This window comes from Habropoda laboriosa, unplaced genomic scaffold (assembly GCF_001263275.1).
Source record: "Habropoda laboriosa isolate 0110345459 unplaced genomic scaffold, ASM126327v1 scaffold28, whole genome shotgun sequence".
NCBI lineage: Eukaryota > Metazoa > Arthropoda > Insecta > Hymenoptera > Apidae > Habropoda > Habropoda laboriosa.
The window spans coordinates 772,162-785,235 of record NW_017100174.1 but is presented as its reverse complement, the minus strand read 5'-3'; the positions used below and the strand labels follow the sequence as shown (position 1 = coordinate 785,235).

The following is a 13,074-nucleotide window of genomic DNA, read 5'->3' as shown; positions in this document are numbered from 1 at the left end:
ATATTATCCTTAACAGTACCAGGTTTTAATAATAGTATTCTGACAAATATTTGAGGTATTTATATTGTTATTCTGTATTTAAATAATATTTAAGAAAAACATGTCTAAGCTTACATAGAAATGCATTTATATTTGAAATTTCTGATTCTTTAGAAAAGTCAACGATCCCTTTGAAGTTACTCAAATGTTCTGCTTTAAGCATGGGTTGTATTTCTTCCACTGAAAGATACATAATTACTTATACTTTTACATTAATTTCAATCAGTACATTTACAACTATTTAAGATAATCATTTTATACCTTTCCACTGGTTATTAGAATGAACTAAAACCACAAAATATTTATCTCTTGTAGCAGTATCCTTTATAAAAAGGGAAATTTTTATTTGTTCATGTTCTTTATTATTGATTAAACGTATATGAAAGTCCAAATATTGCTTATAAATCTGACAGACACGTTTAATAGCATTCCAAGTTAATATCTTATGTTCCTTCCTTTTTTCTGATTCTAAAGACATTTTTGAAAATTTATAACAAAAATGTATTGTTTGCTAAAAGTTTAGTTGACATATTATATTTAATCATATATTTGTAACAAATACCTTGCTGCAAATCAACCATTTCTAAAGTCAAGCTGTCTCTTTTTAATTCTGCATCGTGAACTTCTTCCTTTAATTTTTCCTGTTGCTTGACCGCATTAATAATTTTTTTATCTACAATCTTCTGCTGTAACTTTGTTGCATCTATTTCAGACTTTAAATTTTCAACCTCCTGCTGTAATTCTGATATTTTATTGGCACTCTGTGTTCTCTTCTGCATACACTCTGTAGGAAAAATACAATATAAAACTATCATTAATGTCAGAAGGATCTTCTTGAATGAAAGTACATAACAAAGCAAAGCACTGTAGTAATTAAATTTCCGTTTGTTTAAACCAACAGACGTCAATTCTATGACATCTGTCTAATATCTAATGCCAATTTGACAAGTCTGCTTGTGATAAATAAGTTCCTTCGAATTAATTACAATCTGATACAAAGTACGGGAAGATATTTTCTATTAAAATACAATGTAATTTAAGTACTTCGAATTGTAAGATATTTTACATACGTACGAATTTCATATTCAATTGCATTTTCAACTTTGGCGGCAATTTTTTTACGAAAGTTAGAACAAAGTGATGAAAGTTTTCCGAACACATTAAAATCTCTATTCTCAAGAATATGTGCAATGTCACAATCAAATTCTTCCATTGTCAGTATATCATTTTTATCTTAACACTACGCACTACTTATTCAACCAAACTGTAACGGCTTCAACGTATAGTGTTTATTAAGGTAGCCATTGAAGATTTGAAATGAACAGTACTACCACTATGCTGAACAGATATTACTAGCCAACAATTATAACGTTGAACTTATAAGCCGCTATACAGTATAATAATAATAGTATCTAATTTTATAGACAACAAAACTCATTTTAGTATTGTTTTATTCAATTTCTTTAATTCTATAGAAAATTTTAAACTTGTAAAAATAACTACTAGAAAATGTAACCATGAAACGTACTATTTGAACATAGCTGGTATCGATAGTTTGAAATAGGATGTCTTATAACAATAAGAAGAAACGACTTCAACAATAGCGGGCAAATTTAATTTTGGCGTTAGTATTACGAAAAGCAATATGACAAAGTGTTCGATGAAACTTAAAGAGATTTAAAAACCACCGTATAAGGTTTCTTACGATGACGCATGTTTTTCTTGACATACTGATTTATTTACTGATTATTTCATTTACACATTTCTCAAACAAAGGGAATTTAATGAGGTATTTGAATTAGATAACAAAATGTATAATTCGTGGATCGCAATAATAAGTAAATATTATGACGAATACATTATTCAAACTCTCTTAATGTTGAATTCGCTTTTTATTTACACAGATGTTAATCATAACGCTGCAGATACATATATAAGTTGCGATCAGGTCCGAATCACAACATTCATTTTCAAAAACTCGTTCAAAGGTTGCTTCACAGCAAGCACGAGCAAAAATGATCTTCCAAGGATTGCCAATCTTTGCCATCTTCTGCATTGCTGCTTCTCTGGTACGTGTGATGTCTTACTTTACAACATTTTATTTTGAAAATAGATGGTGCTATCTGAACATTTTTTTTTTTTTAATTCTACAAATTTTTCATTTCTCATTATTAACATTTCTCAAGAAGCGTTAAATTAGTTTCTCATTTCCACGTACACTTTTCAATGCACCCTCTATAACAGTATTGATCATTAAATAGTGCTATTTTAATTGTCGAAATAATTATTTCTTTCCTTCAAAAATGTTTCTATATTTTACAAATTATTTTTTAACGAATTTGCTCAATATAGGCTTTGCCATTTGGAGCACAGAACAACGCGAACAATGGTAATGCACAAGGGAACAACCCTGCTGACAAGGTTGTAGATGGCTTACAAGACCTCGTGAAATCCGCTGAGTCCTTGCTCGAAAATGAATTGAAGAACATCGCGAACCAGTCTGTACAGATCTGGGAAGACTTGAAGGGACAGTTAGAGTCGGTCGAGGATAATGCCAGTGAGGTCGTTAGCAACGCTACAAATCTCTTGGGACATATTATCGACAATCTTATAAACTCGGCCGCCAAAGTTACGAAAAACGCCCAAAAGATCGCAGAAAACGAGTTGAACGCAGCCAATGACCTACTCAATAAAACTTCTGAGGATTTGAAAGATGCTCTTGGAAAGCTTGCGAACGGCACAGATGACACCGTGAAGGATGTACAAGACAAATTGGAAGGACTCCTCGAGAAGGGTGCTGAAGCTCTGAAGAACGCAAGCAACACCTTGGAGAACGTTGTAAATCAAACGGAAGAGGATGCCGGTAAAGTTTTCAATGACATCAAAAATACCACAACGAAAGAACTGCAAAAGCTCTTGGATCAGTTCGCCAAGCTTGTGGAAGAGGCTAAAGAAGATATCGAATCGATGAACGAGAATGCAGCCAAGATTTTAAAGAAAGTGCAAGACGCACTAGCCGATCTGGAAAAAGAAGTCAGTAAGGTTATCGGTAATCTTCTCAATTCCGTGGGTGACGAGATAAAGAACATTGGAGATACTGTTGGCAAGGTCGGTGCTGATATAGCAGATGTCGTGAACAGCACTGTATCCGATCTGATAGAAGATGCTAAGAAAATCGCTGATGACGTGATTGATGATACCGCGGAGGTCGCGAAAGGTATTGTCGATGCTGTGAATGATTTGGTAAAGAATCTGTCGGACGTCGTGGGCCACGTTGAGAAGGCTGTGCAAGACTTTGTTAATAGTGTGCACAACGGAATCCACCAGTTTGAGAAAACAGTTATTGACACCGTTCAGAACGTAGCAAACGGTATTACGGATGCCATTAAGCACACAGAAGATCTTGTGTCGAAAATTGTCGATGATATTTTGAAGGAAGTTGGTCACATCGTATCCGAAGGTAGCAACTTGGTGCACAATATAACCGAAAAGATCGAACAGGATGTGGAGAAAGCCGAGACTATATCATCTAAGATCCTGAATGATATTAAAAATAAAACGCAAGAGAAATTGAAAGAGCTTAATAACGATATCGATAATTTGAATGATGAAGTCGCAGATGTGAAAAACGCTATCAAACAAAAGGTACAAAAAATCGCCGGTAAGATAGCCGACGCTTTGAACACCTTGGAGGGAGCTGTGAACAGCGTGTTGGAGGGTGTTAAACAGAAAGCTGGCAAGCTTGCGAACGACTTGAAACACATCATTGAATCGAATGTACAAAATATTCTGCAGAAGACCGCCCAAGCTGTGAACGATGCCGGTAATACAGCTGGAGATGTCGAAAAGGCGACAGCTACTGTTTTGAACGACACATTTTCTGGACTGAAGAAGGATGCTAAGAATATTCTAGATGATGCCAAACAATCTGTCCATGATGCAGTTAATGATATTACAGGCCAAATTTCCAATGCTCTCGATAATGTTAAGAATACCGCAAAGGGTGCTTTAGAAGACGCTAAACAAATGAGTTATCATCTTGGCGATGACATTAGGGACCTGATTGGCCATGTGTTACACGATTCCGGTGATATGGTCAAACACATTTTGGACGATGTTAACAAAATCATCGGCGATGTTGTCGGTAACACTCAAAATGTTGTTGATCATACAATTGGAGATGTAAAGTCTATCAGTTTTGGCATTTTCAATGATGTAAAGAGTGTGATTGAAAATGGAGTGAATGACGCGGGAAATGGTGTAAAGGATATAATCGATGGAATTCAAAATGGAGTCGGTGACTTAGTTCACAACTTTGATAACGCTAGGGACCAGGCTGGTGATGTTTTGCACCATATCAACCACGATGTTGCACATACTGCTGATAATATTATAGGTAACATAAATAAAATTTTACAGAAAACTATGAATTAATTGTCATAATAGTGAATTGAGAAAATGTAAATAAATTCTCGTTTAATTCTTTTTTTTTTACAGATGGTGCAAGTAACGCGGTATCCGGTGCAGGAAAGATCATTAAAGATCTCCTTCCGGTAAATTAATATTTTTTTCTATTAATCAAATTTCTACGTAATATTAAGATAATCTACATCTTATGTTACAAAATGAAATTTCATTTCTACTTTATAATTATTGTTTATATTTCTGTATAGTTCCCATTCCGTATTTAAATGATAAATACGAGTTACAATCACCATTTTCAACGGATCCTAGAAATCAGGAATTGGGAATTACTAAACAAATAAAGTAGTTTTTCATTTACAAAATAAGCGACAGCGACAAAAAGAAACGCAATAAAGAATCGATATGTTGAGGATACATGCTGATTCCCTTTAAATTAAAAAACATATGTAATTGCAAATGTAAATAACTATTATTTGTTATTTCAATAAAAATAAGAAAATTAAATTGGTGTCTCGTTTAATAACATAAATTGAAGTTATTGAAATATTATATTGGGTTGTGATTCTGATGACTGTATATCATTCCAGCAAGTTATTTCTGTCATTTCCAAGTTGCCATCTTCTGTCAATGTTAAAATTTGCTTTTCAGAGTTATCTTTAAGTTTTAAAGCTAAATCTGTATCAGAATTTGATACCATCATGGCAGATTGTGTTGGTGCTTCATTAATCTCAACAGGTTGCAAAACACGTACATATATCGGTTGACCAGTAGTAGATATATTGTCTACAATTTAAAAACAGTTTTCTTATCAAATGTTCTTTAATTAGATATAAACTTTAAATCCTTACCAGAAGTTAAAATATTTTGTATTGACAAATTTTCTGAATTTGATAATCTTATTATAGGTATATTTTCGTTGCGATTTGAAATTTGTGATCCCGAAAATGTTTCAATTGTCATAATTGGTACATTATGTTGCACAGTTTTTTCCAAAATTGGAATATTCAATATAGTCCCATCAATATTTTTTAATGATGATTCTGAAAGATTATTTACAATATAGTTTATTGAAAAAATAAATAATTTATTTTTATCATATTAAAATAAACAGTTGAAAAAACCTGCTTGCTTGTTTTGATCTCTATTCTGATCAACTATATGTTCTTTTTCATTACAATTATGCGATTCTTGTTGATTTTCATAAAATTGTACACCACATTTATCACAAAATATTTTCTGTTTAATGTGATCTTTAATATGATGCACCATAAATGAATTATGAAGTGTAGTATACTGACATTTGTCACATTGCAACCAAACATTACTTTTCTTATGTTTGGCTTTTTCAGTAGTATTTGAAGATAAAATAACATCTCTTTTATTTTGACAATTAGTTAGAGTCTGATTGTTACATTTTGTGATCTGTGGTGGTTGGGAACGTTTTTGTGTTTCGCTATTACCAAGAAGTTCTCCTTCCTCCAGAGAATACTTTTGTTCCAAAAATCTCAAAACATTATCACGTACATTACACATTTCAATTTCAAGTTTATCAAGTGTGTTAATAAGATTGGCACAACTTCGACAAATTACATCATCTTCTGATATCACTACCATATATCTGTATTATATGAGAAAGATAATTGCAATTGTACTTTGAAATAATAATAGTAAAATCAGTGTTCTGTTTCTATGATTACTGTAAGATACTACCTTTCACCAACTAATTCTCCAAGTTTTTCTATTACTTTCGTTCTTGATGTTTGTGTTCTACATGTAGCCAATGCATAAAAACGTCCGTGAATCTTTGTATCACATACAAAGCATTGTAAATCTTTCAAAAGTTTTAAACCATTACAATCATTTCCATTATCACAAACAGTTACATTTGTACAATTGTTGGTAATATCTTCAGAACAAATATCATGATCTTGTCCTACTGACAACATTGAAGTTATATTTGCCATTGAACTAATGACAATAAATATTGTTTAAAGGAATCAAGGTTAGGATATAAAACAATGAATGTAAGATGTTAGCTGTAAGAAATCAAAACAAAATCAAAAGTCTATAATTTGTATTAGAAATATTGTACTGTACTTTTCTTTCCCATGTTTTAAGATATAGTGATAGAAATAATATATCTACGTAATATAGCTTTTCCACAGAGTTGTTAAAATAATGCAGCTTGAATATATCTTATGCCATCTCATGAAGATTAATGAAAATAGGCGCGAAACATAACACTCTCTATCTGTATGTGTGTGTGTATATATGTATATATATATATCACTGAATTGACAGACGCAAGTTGATGCGTAACGTTTGAAAAAATTATTTAATAGATACTTCCCACAATAGGAAAATTTGTGTACTCCATTGCATTAAAAGATGAACACAAAAATGTATATAATAATATTTATTATAACTATCTATACGTGACAAGTTTACCGGTTTTGTTATACGCTCATTTACATTAATAATTAGAAATAGATATTTGTTTTTTGAAGGTTTCCATCAAATTTGTGATGCACAAATAACCGCTACTTTTACACAACTATACTTAACATGCTTATATGAATAATTTCCTTTACAGTTCTTGTTAACATTAATGTCACTAAATGTGCGTACATAGTGACTTTTTGAATTACAAAGGAATTGAACATTGTGAAGTTTATATCACGTGTACATTTCAAACATGTCCAATATCGAGTAAAATAAAAAATCTAAATCGAGTTTATGTACTCGTAACTTTATGAAATTAATATTGTTTAAATCACACGTTTTTTACACTTTTACAACACGCAAAGAAAAAAATATAGTATTGTGCATATGTTTCTATGAACTTGATTGAAAATAATTATTTAACTTCGTAAAATAAATACGAAAGCTAGGTCGTATGTTCTCTATGGTTCGTAAAGTTTTACGTATATTTATAGAAAAACAATAAAATCACATTAGGATATGATTGAAACGTACTAATAATTCTTGGACTTTACATATCTATCTTTTCAATTTTTACTTTCAGCTCTTGCTTTTTTATATTTTCTTTCTCATCTGTTTCACTTTTCTCACTGTCCCTTTCTTTTTCCTTGCCAGAAGAATGTTGTTGTTTCTTATCTGAATTACGGAAACGATCATAACGAGAATCTTCATCGTCGCTAGATTTACCCCCTGCCTCTGTTTCTCTTAAAATATCGCCCAAATCTTTATCAACATCATCCCACAACTTATCGCCATTATCGCCTGGGTAATCATCATCATCTTCTTCTTCCGCTTGTCCATTTTTATTATCTTTCATACTTTTCTCGGGCTCAACAGGTCCTTTTTGTTCATTTACTTTGCTGGATTCAATGGTAGTAGTGCCATCACTCGTGGTTACTGGTAATGTGTTATTTGCAGACGGTGGTTCGGAATTAGTTGGAGATTTAGCATTTTCTGTACTATTTACAGCATTTGGTGTAGAAGTAGTATTGGTAGATGACGATGATTGCAGATGTATCCTTTCTGCTTGTCTTCGCAATGCTTTATCATCATTATCGCGCACATATCTATATGATACATTAAATTTATGTTAACACACATAATATTGCTTTCTTCTTGCATAATATTGCTTCGTCGTTACATACCGTTTAAGATGACTTCTGGTCGAACAATGAAGTGCTATCGCCCTTTCGCTGTTTTCACTACGCGGAAGATATATCTTACATAGTTCACAGAATTGAACTTCGACACGTTTTATGTATTCTGCTCCAACTTTAATCATTTGTTTACTTTTAGGTTTCTTTTCTGTGTCGTTTGTACCTTCACTTTCTGGTTTCTCTTTCTTCTTCTCGGGAGACTCTTCATCTTCTGCTATAAGTTACATTTATATGGTAATTCTTATGAAAATTGATATTTTCGTGAGAAAGAAAAATGGTGAAATTTAATTACGTACCGTCAACATCACCTACAGAATCTAAAGTCATAAAATTATCGAGATTAACTTCCTTGTCATCTTCTTCGGGTCCACTTGAATCTGCTTCTGCTTCACCATTGCCAGCATTCATTCTTTCTTTCAACGCGCTTTTCCTCTGAAAGATATACGTAAGTATAAAATATATTAAAAGCGTTAGAAACGGTTTAACATCGTAATAGAAATAGTACCTTAATATGATCCAAAGAACACATATGAGTTTCAAAGAGCATTGGTGATCGGAATGGAATGCGACAAGTACGGCAAAATGGTGCGAGGAATCGCTTCATTTGACGATGGGAATCTGATAGTTGATGTACAGCTTTAAGAGAACGGTAATTAAGTTTACAGATCGGACAGAACATGGTTCGAGAAGGTAAAGTGCCACGTGCAGCATCACGGGCCTCAACACGTCGTTGTTCTTGTCGTTGCAGTACACGCATGCGGGTCAAAGTTGCTTTGTGACGTGATGCAATTCGTCTCATGGCTGCACTGTGACGACCCGAATACAAATGCAAGGAATACTCTTTGAAAGTAACGCTACGATGAGTACAATGTGGACAGGTTAATTTAATAAATTTCCTTCCATCTCTTCTACTGGGTAATTCTTCTGAACCAGTAGTTCTACCATGATCTGTTTTATCATTTTCATCTCTTTCTTCATCATCCCCATCGTCTTCATCGTCCTAAAAATGTACGCATCACAAACATTCATGGTAACACAAAGATAAGAATTGCAATAACAATATATATTGTAATTGGTCTTACCTCATGCTTTCGATCATCTTCATCCTCTTTTACTTCATCTTCTTTTTCTTCTTCATCTTCGGTATTTTGTCTTTCCCGATCTTGTTTTTCTTTCTTTCTCTTTTCATCTTTTTTCTTTTTCTCTTCTTCTTCCTCTTCTTCTTCATCATCGCGTTCATGTGGCTGAATTAATGCCGGTAAATGTTATATAGTAAGTATTGCCATTAGTAGCACACAATATGCATATAGACAATAGGAGGAAATATTAGCAGCCGTATGGAGTTACCTTTTCATCATCATCCCAATTACTTTTGTTATCATCATCCTCTTCATCGTCATCGGAAAATTCAGCGTTAATAGCTTTGGTCATCTCTCTATCCTTGTCCTTCATGCTGGTTCCTGATCCTGACTCCTTTTTACTTCCGGATAGCCTAGTAGTACCGCTACTAACGACACAGCAATTTTGTTTTGACTTACATTATTTCCCTTCGTCTTGTTCTGGTTCCTTTGTCTTTCATTATATCATCAATCGAAATTTTGTTTTCTTATAGTTGATATACAGCAAATATATCGCGATAGTATTTGTTTTTCTTTTATCCCCCATAATGAATGCATTTCGTATTGCAATAAAGGTCTTAACTATTCAGCCTTTTTGCTCTGCATTGTGCTCTTATATATGTCTCCGCATTTTCGCGTTTTAAAATACATGTAAGAAACAACGTTCTTATACTGGTTTTAATCACCGCTATGTGTAAGAACGATAAATAATGATCTCGTAAAGTACAAGTATTATAGTAGTTCTCATATCAAAAGTAATTACATTGTATTTTGATGATATATACGCATTGTATTTATGCATATCAGAATCAATTCCCTTTTTTTTTTTTTTTATTATTATTATTATATATTAGAACCCTGCGAAAAGTTTGCCTCTCGGCAGTAGAATATTGGTTTCGTGCGATCATTTGTGTCATTTTTTGTTTTCTTTTACCATTTATATATCTATCATCGTCTTGACTCTCAGGTCATTATAGTCAGATATAGTCAGCTCATTTACTGACAAATAAGCAAGCAGGCTACTAGGACGGTATTGCGGTTGGTAAGTGATTTATTAATTAATTACCTCCTGCGCAATTTGGTTGTGGTCATGCGCACACGCTGGATGTAGTCTCGCGATCGCGATCCTAGCAGCTTGCGTCGATAGTCGAGCGAGTGTAGAGTACGCTTGCGAGCCATGACGACGTCCGATCGAGAGCTCATGCGATGGAATCCACCCCCTCTACCGCTGCCGCGAGTTGAAATGCGACCTCTGTAGTTTGAGCTTTGATGCGATATTCGCCCTCGGCTCGAGGTATATCTCTGAGTTGGAGGTGCCATTTCACTAATTCGAGGGGGTGGTGGAGGTGCATAGCTCCGTGATGCTGAATGACGGTCCTCTGAGCGGTGGTATGACGAAGCACGTTCGCTCTGTCTCTTGTCCTCATACACGGCCGAGGATGACGATCCCTTATTATCGTCATAAGGAGCTGATGCAGATGAACCACCATACGACGAAGAATACCTCTGAGAGCCGCTACCGCTACCTCCACCCTGCCAAATCAAATTCAATTGTGCTCCTTCCCATTGTATCTTTCTCTTTTCCTGCCCTTCTCTCTTTTACTCTATATACATTCCTCCCCTTTGTTCCCTCCTATCACATATTCTCCATACATTTTATTTTTTTTTCTAATTCCATTCCAAGTCGATTCTTTTGCACTCCCTCATTTATCACTCATTATAGTGCCAATCGTTTAGTACAAAATCATCCAACCTTGTACTGTTACGGTCACTACACCCATTCCCGTTGGATCACCAAAATTATAGATTTTACCTTGCCTAAGCTTGAAAAGCACCTAAATTATATTGTATCTTTCGTATTTCAAATATAATGTAACTTTGCATACCGCTTTTTTGATTTATTATATTAAAAACAATCTTTACTTTTCGAAAAACATAATAGCACTCTTGTCATTTCATTTCATAGGTACGATCTCTGAATAGTAGATCTGATCAGCATTCGTTTGCTTGAAGTATCAAATGAATTAAATTCTGCATGATTCTGGATTAATTGCTGATAGACCTTTCCAATTTTAATAGCATAAAGATAGATGTGTTTTTAACGTATTCTTATTTGTAAAGCACTCTTTCGTATGATATTCAACGTCTCACGCACGCTTATATGGACCAGAAAACCAAATAAAACTAATAAAATTGTAGTTCTAATGTTTACATCTTTGTACACTTTCTTTAAGGAGAAAATATGTGAAAAATATATTTTGTGTACTTTCATTGCTTTTGTAAAGCTTTCCAACACATATTCTAGCTTCAATCTGTAGATACAAGGTAGTTATACATTTAAAAAAGGTTGATCTTTCTCAGTCATTTTCAATTAAACATAGCATAAGATGTATGTCCTTTACATTGGAAAGGTCTATGATTACTTTGACGTTATTGATAATTTATTTCAGTATCCCAATAAACGGTTTTAACTGATGTAATTTAGAAAATTGTATAGAGCAGTATTTGTTAGAAATTTTTGCGGTGCGGCAATGCAGGGATGCTTTCAACATTTCAATAACAGATCTGCATTGTGCAGGAAACTGGCTCAGTTGCATGTATATTGTTTTATATAGAGAACAATACTGATGTAATGTTGGTATTTTAAAATTCGTATTTCTATATATCTATTCATCTGTTCGTTCTGATACTTTTCAGGTTGTTCTCAACATTTAATGCAACTGTGTGCAGGCAATAATTAAGTACCATCTAGGTGTATTTCATCTTTTAATTATGTGATGTTTTCGCAGTGTTCCACCAGTAGTGTCCCAACGCAAAAAGAATGGGTGTTCAAGTAGCCGTTGGCTCGTCGCTTGAAAGGAAAGTATGACGACTTATGAATGCCTTGCCTACTATTTTTTTTGTTTTTAATGTAAATGTTTAGACGAGTGTCCTGAAAATCTTTTTCACATGGAATGCAAAATATTTTGAATTTCATGCTTAAATTTTATCAATGAAAATCTTTCAGGACCATCGTTTGTTTATGCTACATAATTTAAAAATTTAAAAACTTTTTGTAAAGCAGGGCTTTCAAGATGAAAAAATGATTCTTGACCACAGCATGGCAGGAGATTGAAACAAAATAGACTAATGCTTATTTAAAGTATCTTACAATAAAAGTATGACTACACTTATATCTACAAAATACATACCTGATAAGAATCACTTCTTATCCTTTTACGGGTTGAATCACTCGATGACCGATGTTCATCTCTTCCAGAATAAGAATCCTAAACAATACAATAGATGTTCCAAGTATTAATGTCAATTTTTCTATACATAATTACTTTATAATTTGTTTATTTATATATTTACCCTTGGTCTTTTGTAACTATTTGAGTGTTCACCTCTTCCACCTCTGCTAGAATATCTTTCAGATCCTCCTATTATAAATATAAGTATTTTTTAATACTACTTGCAATATAAATATTAATTATAAACAAAGTGTTTGTGTACATTTATATAATATAAACTTGTACAAACTATATAACAAAAACACAATTTTAACTAACCAGAATTATACTTTGAACGAGAATCATAACTGGTAGTTGAATATTTAAATCTGCCACCTCTAGATGAAGAATAACCTCCTCTACTAGACATATTTCCTCCTGTTGAGCCACTGTTCCATTCATTTCCACTACCACCTCCTCTTCCTCTATAAGAACTGCCTCCACGGGAACTAAATCCACGTCCCCGTGAACTCATACTAGAGCTACAAAAAGATTCAAGATATTTTTGAAATATTGAAATAAATAAATAAATAAAATTGATATTGAACATTTTCTATTTTAATTGAGTGTTATTCATTTTTG

General features: G+C 33.3%; 4 protein-coding genes across 5 annotated transcripts in view; 1 reads left to right on the top strand and 3 right to left on the bottom strand.

The window, feature by feature from the left end:
* Window positions 1-67: 67 nt before the first annotated feature.
* On the bottom strand, window positions 68-1,252 carry LOC108578703. Its single transcript, XM_017942081.1, has 4 exons — window positions 1,114-1,252; window positions 602-823; window positions 301-507; window positions 68-219 (listed from the first exon to the last, which is right to left on the bottom strand). The coding sequence occupies exons 1-4, from the start codon at window positions 1,250-1,252 to the stop codon at window positions 68-70; spliced, it is 720 nt and encodes a 239-aa protein (XP_017797570.1).
* Window positions 1,253-2,054: 802 nt separating this feature from the next.
* LOC108578702 (myosin type-2 heavy chain 1) lies at window positions 2,055-4,473 on the top strand. The gene is made up of 2 exons (XM_017942080.1): window positions 2,055-2,108; window positions 2,392-4,473. The coding sequence occupies exons 1-2, from the start codon at window positions 2,055-2,057 to the stop codon at window positions 4,471-4,473; spliced, it is 2,136 nt and encodes a 711-aa protein (XP_017797569.1).
* A 506-nt stretch (window positions 4,474-4,979) lies between these two features.
* On the bottom strand, window positions 4,980-6,428 carry LOC108578774. Its single transcript, XM_017942164.1, has 4 exons — window positions 6,175-6,428; window positions 5,586-6,082; window positions 5,313-5,504; window positions 4,980-5,247 (listed from the first exon to the last, which is right to left on the bottom strand). Exons 1-4 carry the CDS (start codon window positions 6,426-6,428, stop codon window positions 5,000-5,002), a joined length of 1,191 nt encoding a protein of 396 aa, XP_017797653.1. The 3' UTR covers window positions 4,980-4,999.
* Window positions 6,429-7,456: 1,028 nt separating this feature from the next.
* The window catches only part of LOC108578739 (DEAD-box ATP-dependent RNA helicase 42-like), a 6,675-nt gene continuing 1,057 nt past the window's right edge, over window positions 7,457-13,074 (bottom strand). Inside the window, exons 3-12 of one of the 2 annotated variants that reach the window (XM_017942115.1) lie at window positions 12,772-12,974; window positions 12,575-12,642; window positions 12,412-12,489; window positions 10,287-10,753; window positions 9,450-9,609; window positions 9,185-9,346; window positions 8,608-9,102; window positions 8,399-8,534; window positions 8,091-8,316; window positions 7,457-8,012 (exon numbers count right to left, since the gene is read on the bottom strand). In XM_017942115.1, coding sequence (XP_017797604.1) covers window positions 7,457-8,012; window positions 8,091-8,316; window positions 8,399-8,534; window positions 8,608-9,102; window positions 9,185-9,346; window positions 9,450-9,609; window positions 10,287-10,753; window positions 12,412-12,489; window positions 12,575-12,642; window positions 12,772-12,974 — 2,551 coding nt within the window. The remainder of the gene's footprint in view (window positions 8,013-8,090; window positions 8,317-8,398; window positions 8,535-8,607; window positions 9,103-9,184; window positions 9,347-9,449; window positions 9,610-10,286; window positions 10,754-12,411; window positions 12,490-12,574; window positions 12,643-12,771; window positions 12,975-13,074) is intronic. The other variant, XM_017942116.1, reaches the window with a different exon arrangement.

Excerpts from the sequence above, each read along its gene's own strand:
- LOC108578774 (XM_017942164.1), bottom strand. The coding sequence starts at position 6,428 with ATGGCAAATATAACTTCAATGTTGTCAGTAGGACAAGATCATGATATT. Across the intron at positions 6,083-6,174 it reads GGAGAATTAGTTGGTGAAAG|ATATATGGTAGTGATATCAG; the intron begins GTAGTATCTTAC and ends CATATAATACAG. Across the intron at positions 5,248-5,312 it reads ACAAAATATTTTAACTTCTG|ACAATATATCTACTACTGGT; the intron begins GTAAGGATTTAA and ends TTTAAATTGTAG.
- LOC108578703 (XM_017942081.1), bottom strand. The coding sequence starts at position 1,252 with ATGGAAGAATTTGATTGTGACATTGCACATATTCTTGAGAATAGAGAT. Across the intron at positions 824-1,113 it reads TGCAATTGAATATGAAATTC|AGTGTATGCAGAAGAGAACA; the intron begins GTACGTATGTAA and ends TTTTTCCTACAG. Across the intron at positions 508-601 it reads AATGGTTGATTTGCAGCAAG|AATCAGAAAAAAGGAAGGAA; the intron begins GTATTTGTTACA and ends AAATGTCTTTAG.
- LOC108578702 (XM_017942080.1), top strand. The coding sequence starts at position 2,055 with ATGATCTTCCAAGGATTGCCAATCTTTGCCATCTTCTGCATTGCTGCT. Across the intron at positions 2,109-2,391 it reads TCTGCATTGCTGCTTCTCTG|GCTTTGCCATTTGGAGCACA; the intron begins GTACGTGTGATG and ends TGCTCAATATAG.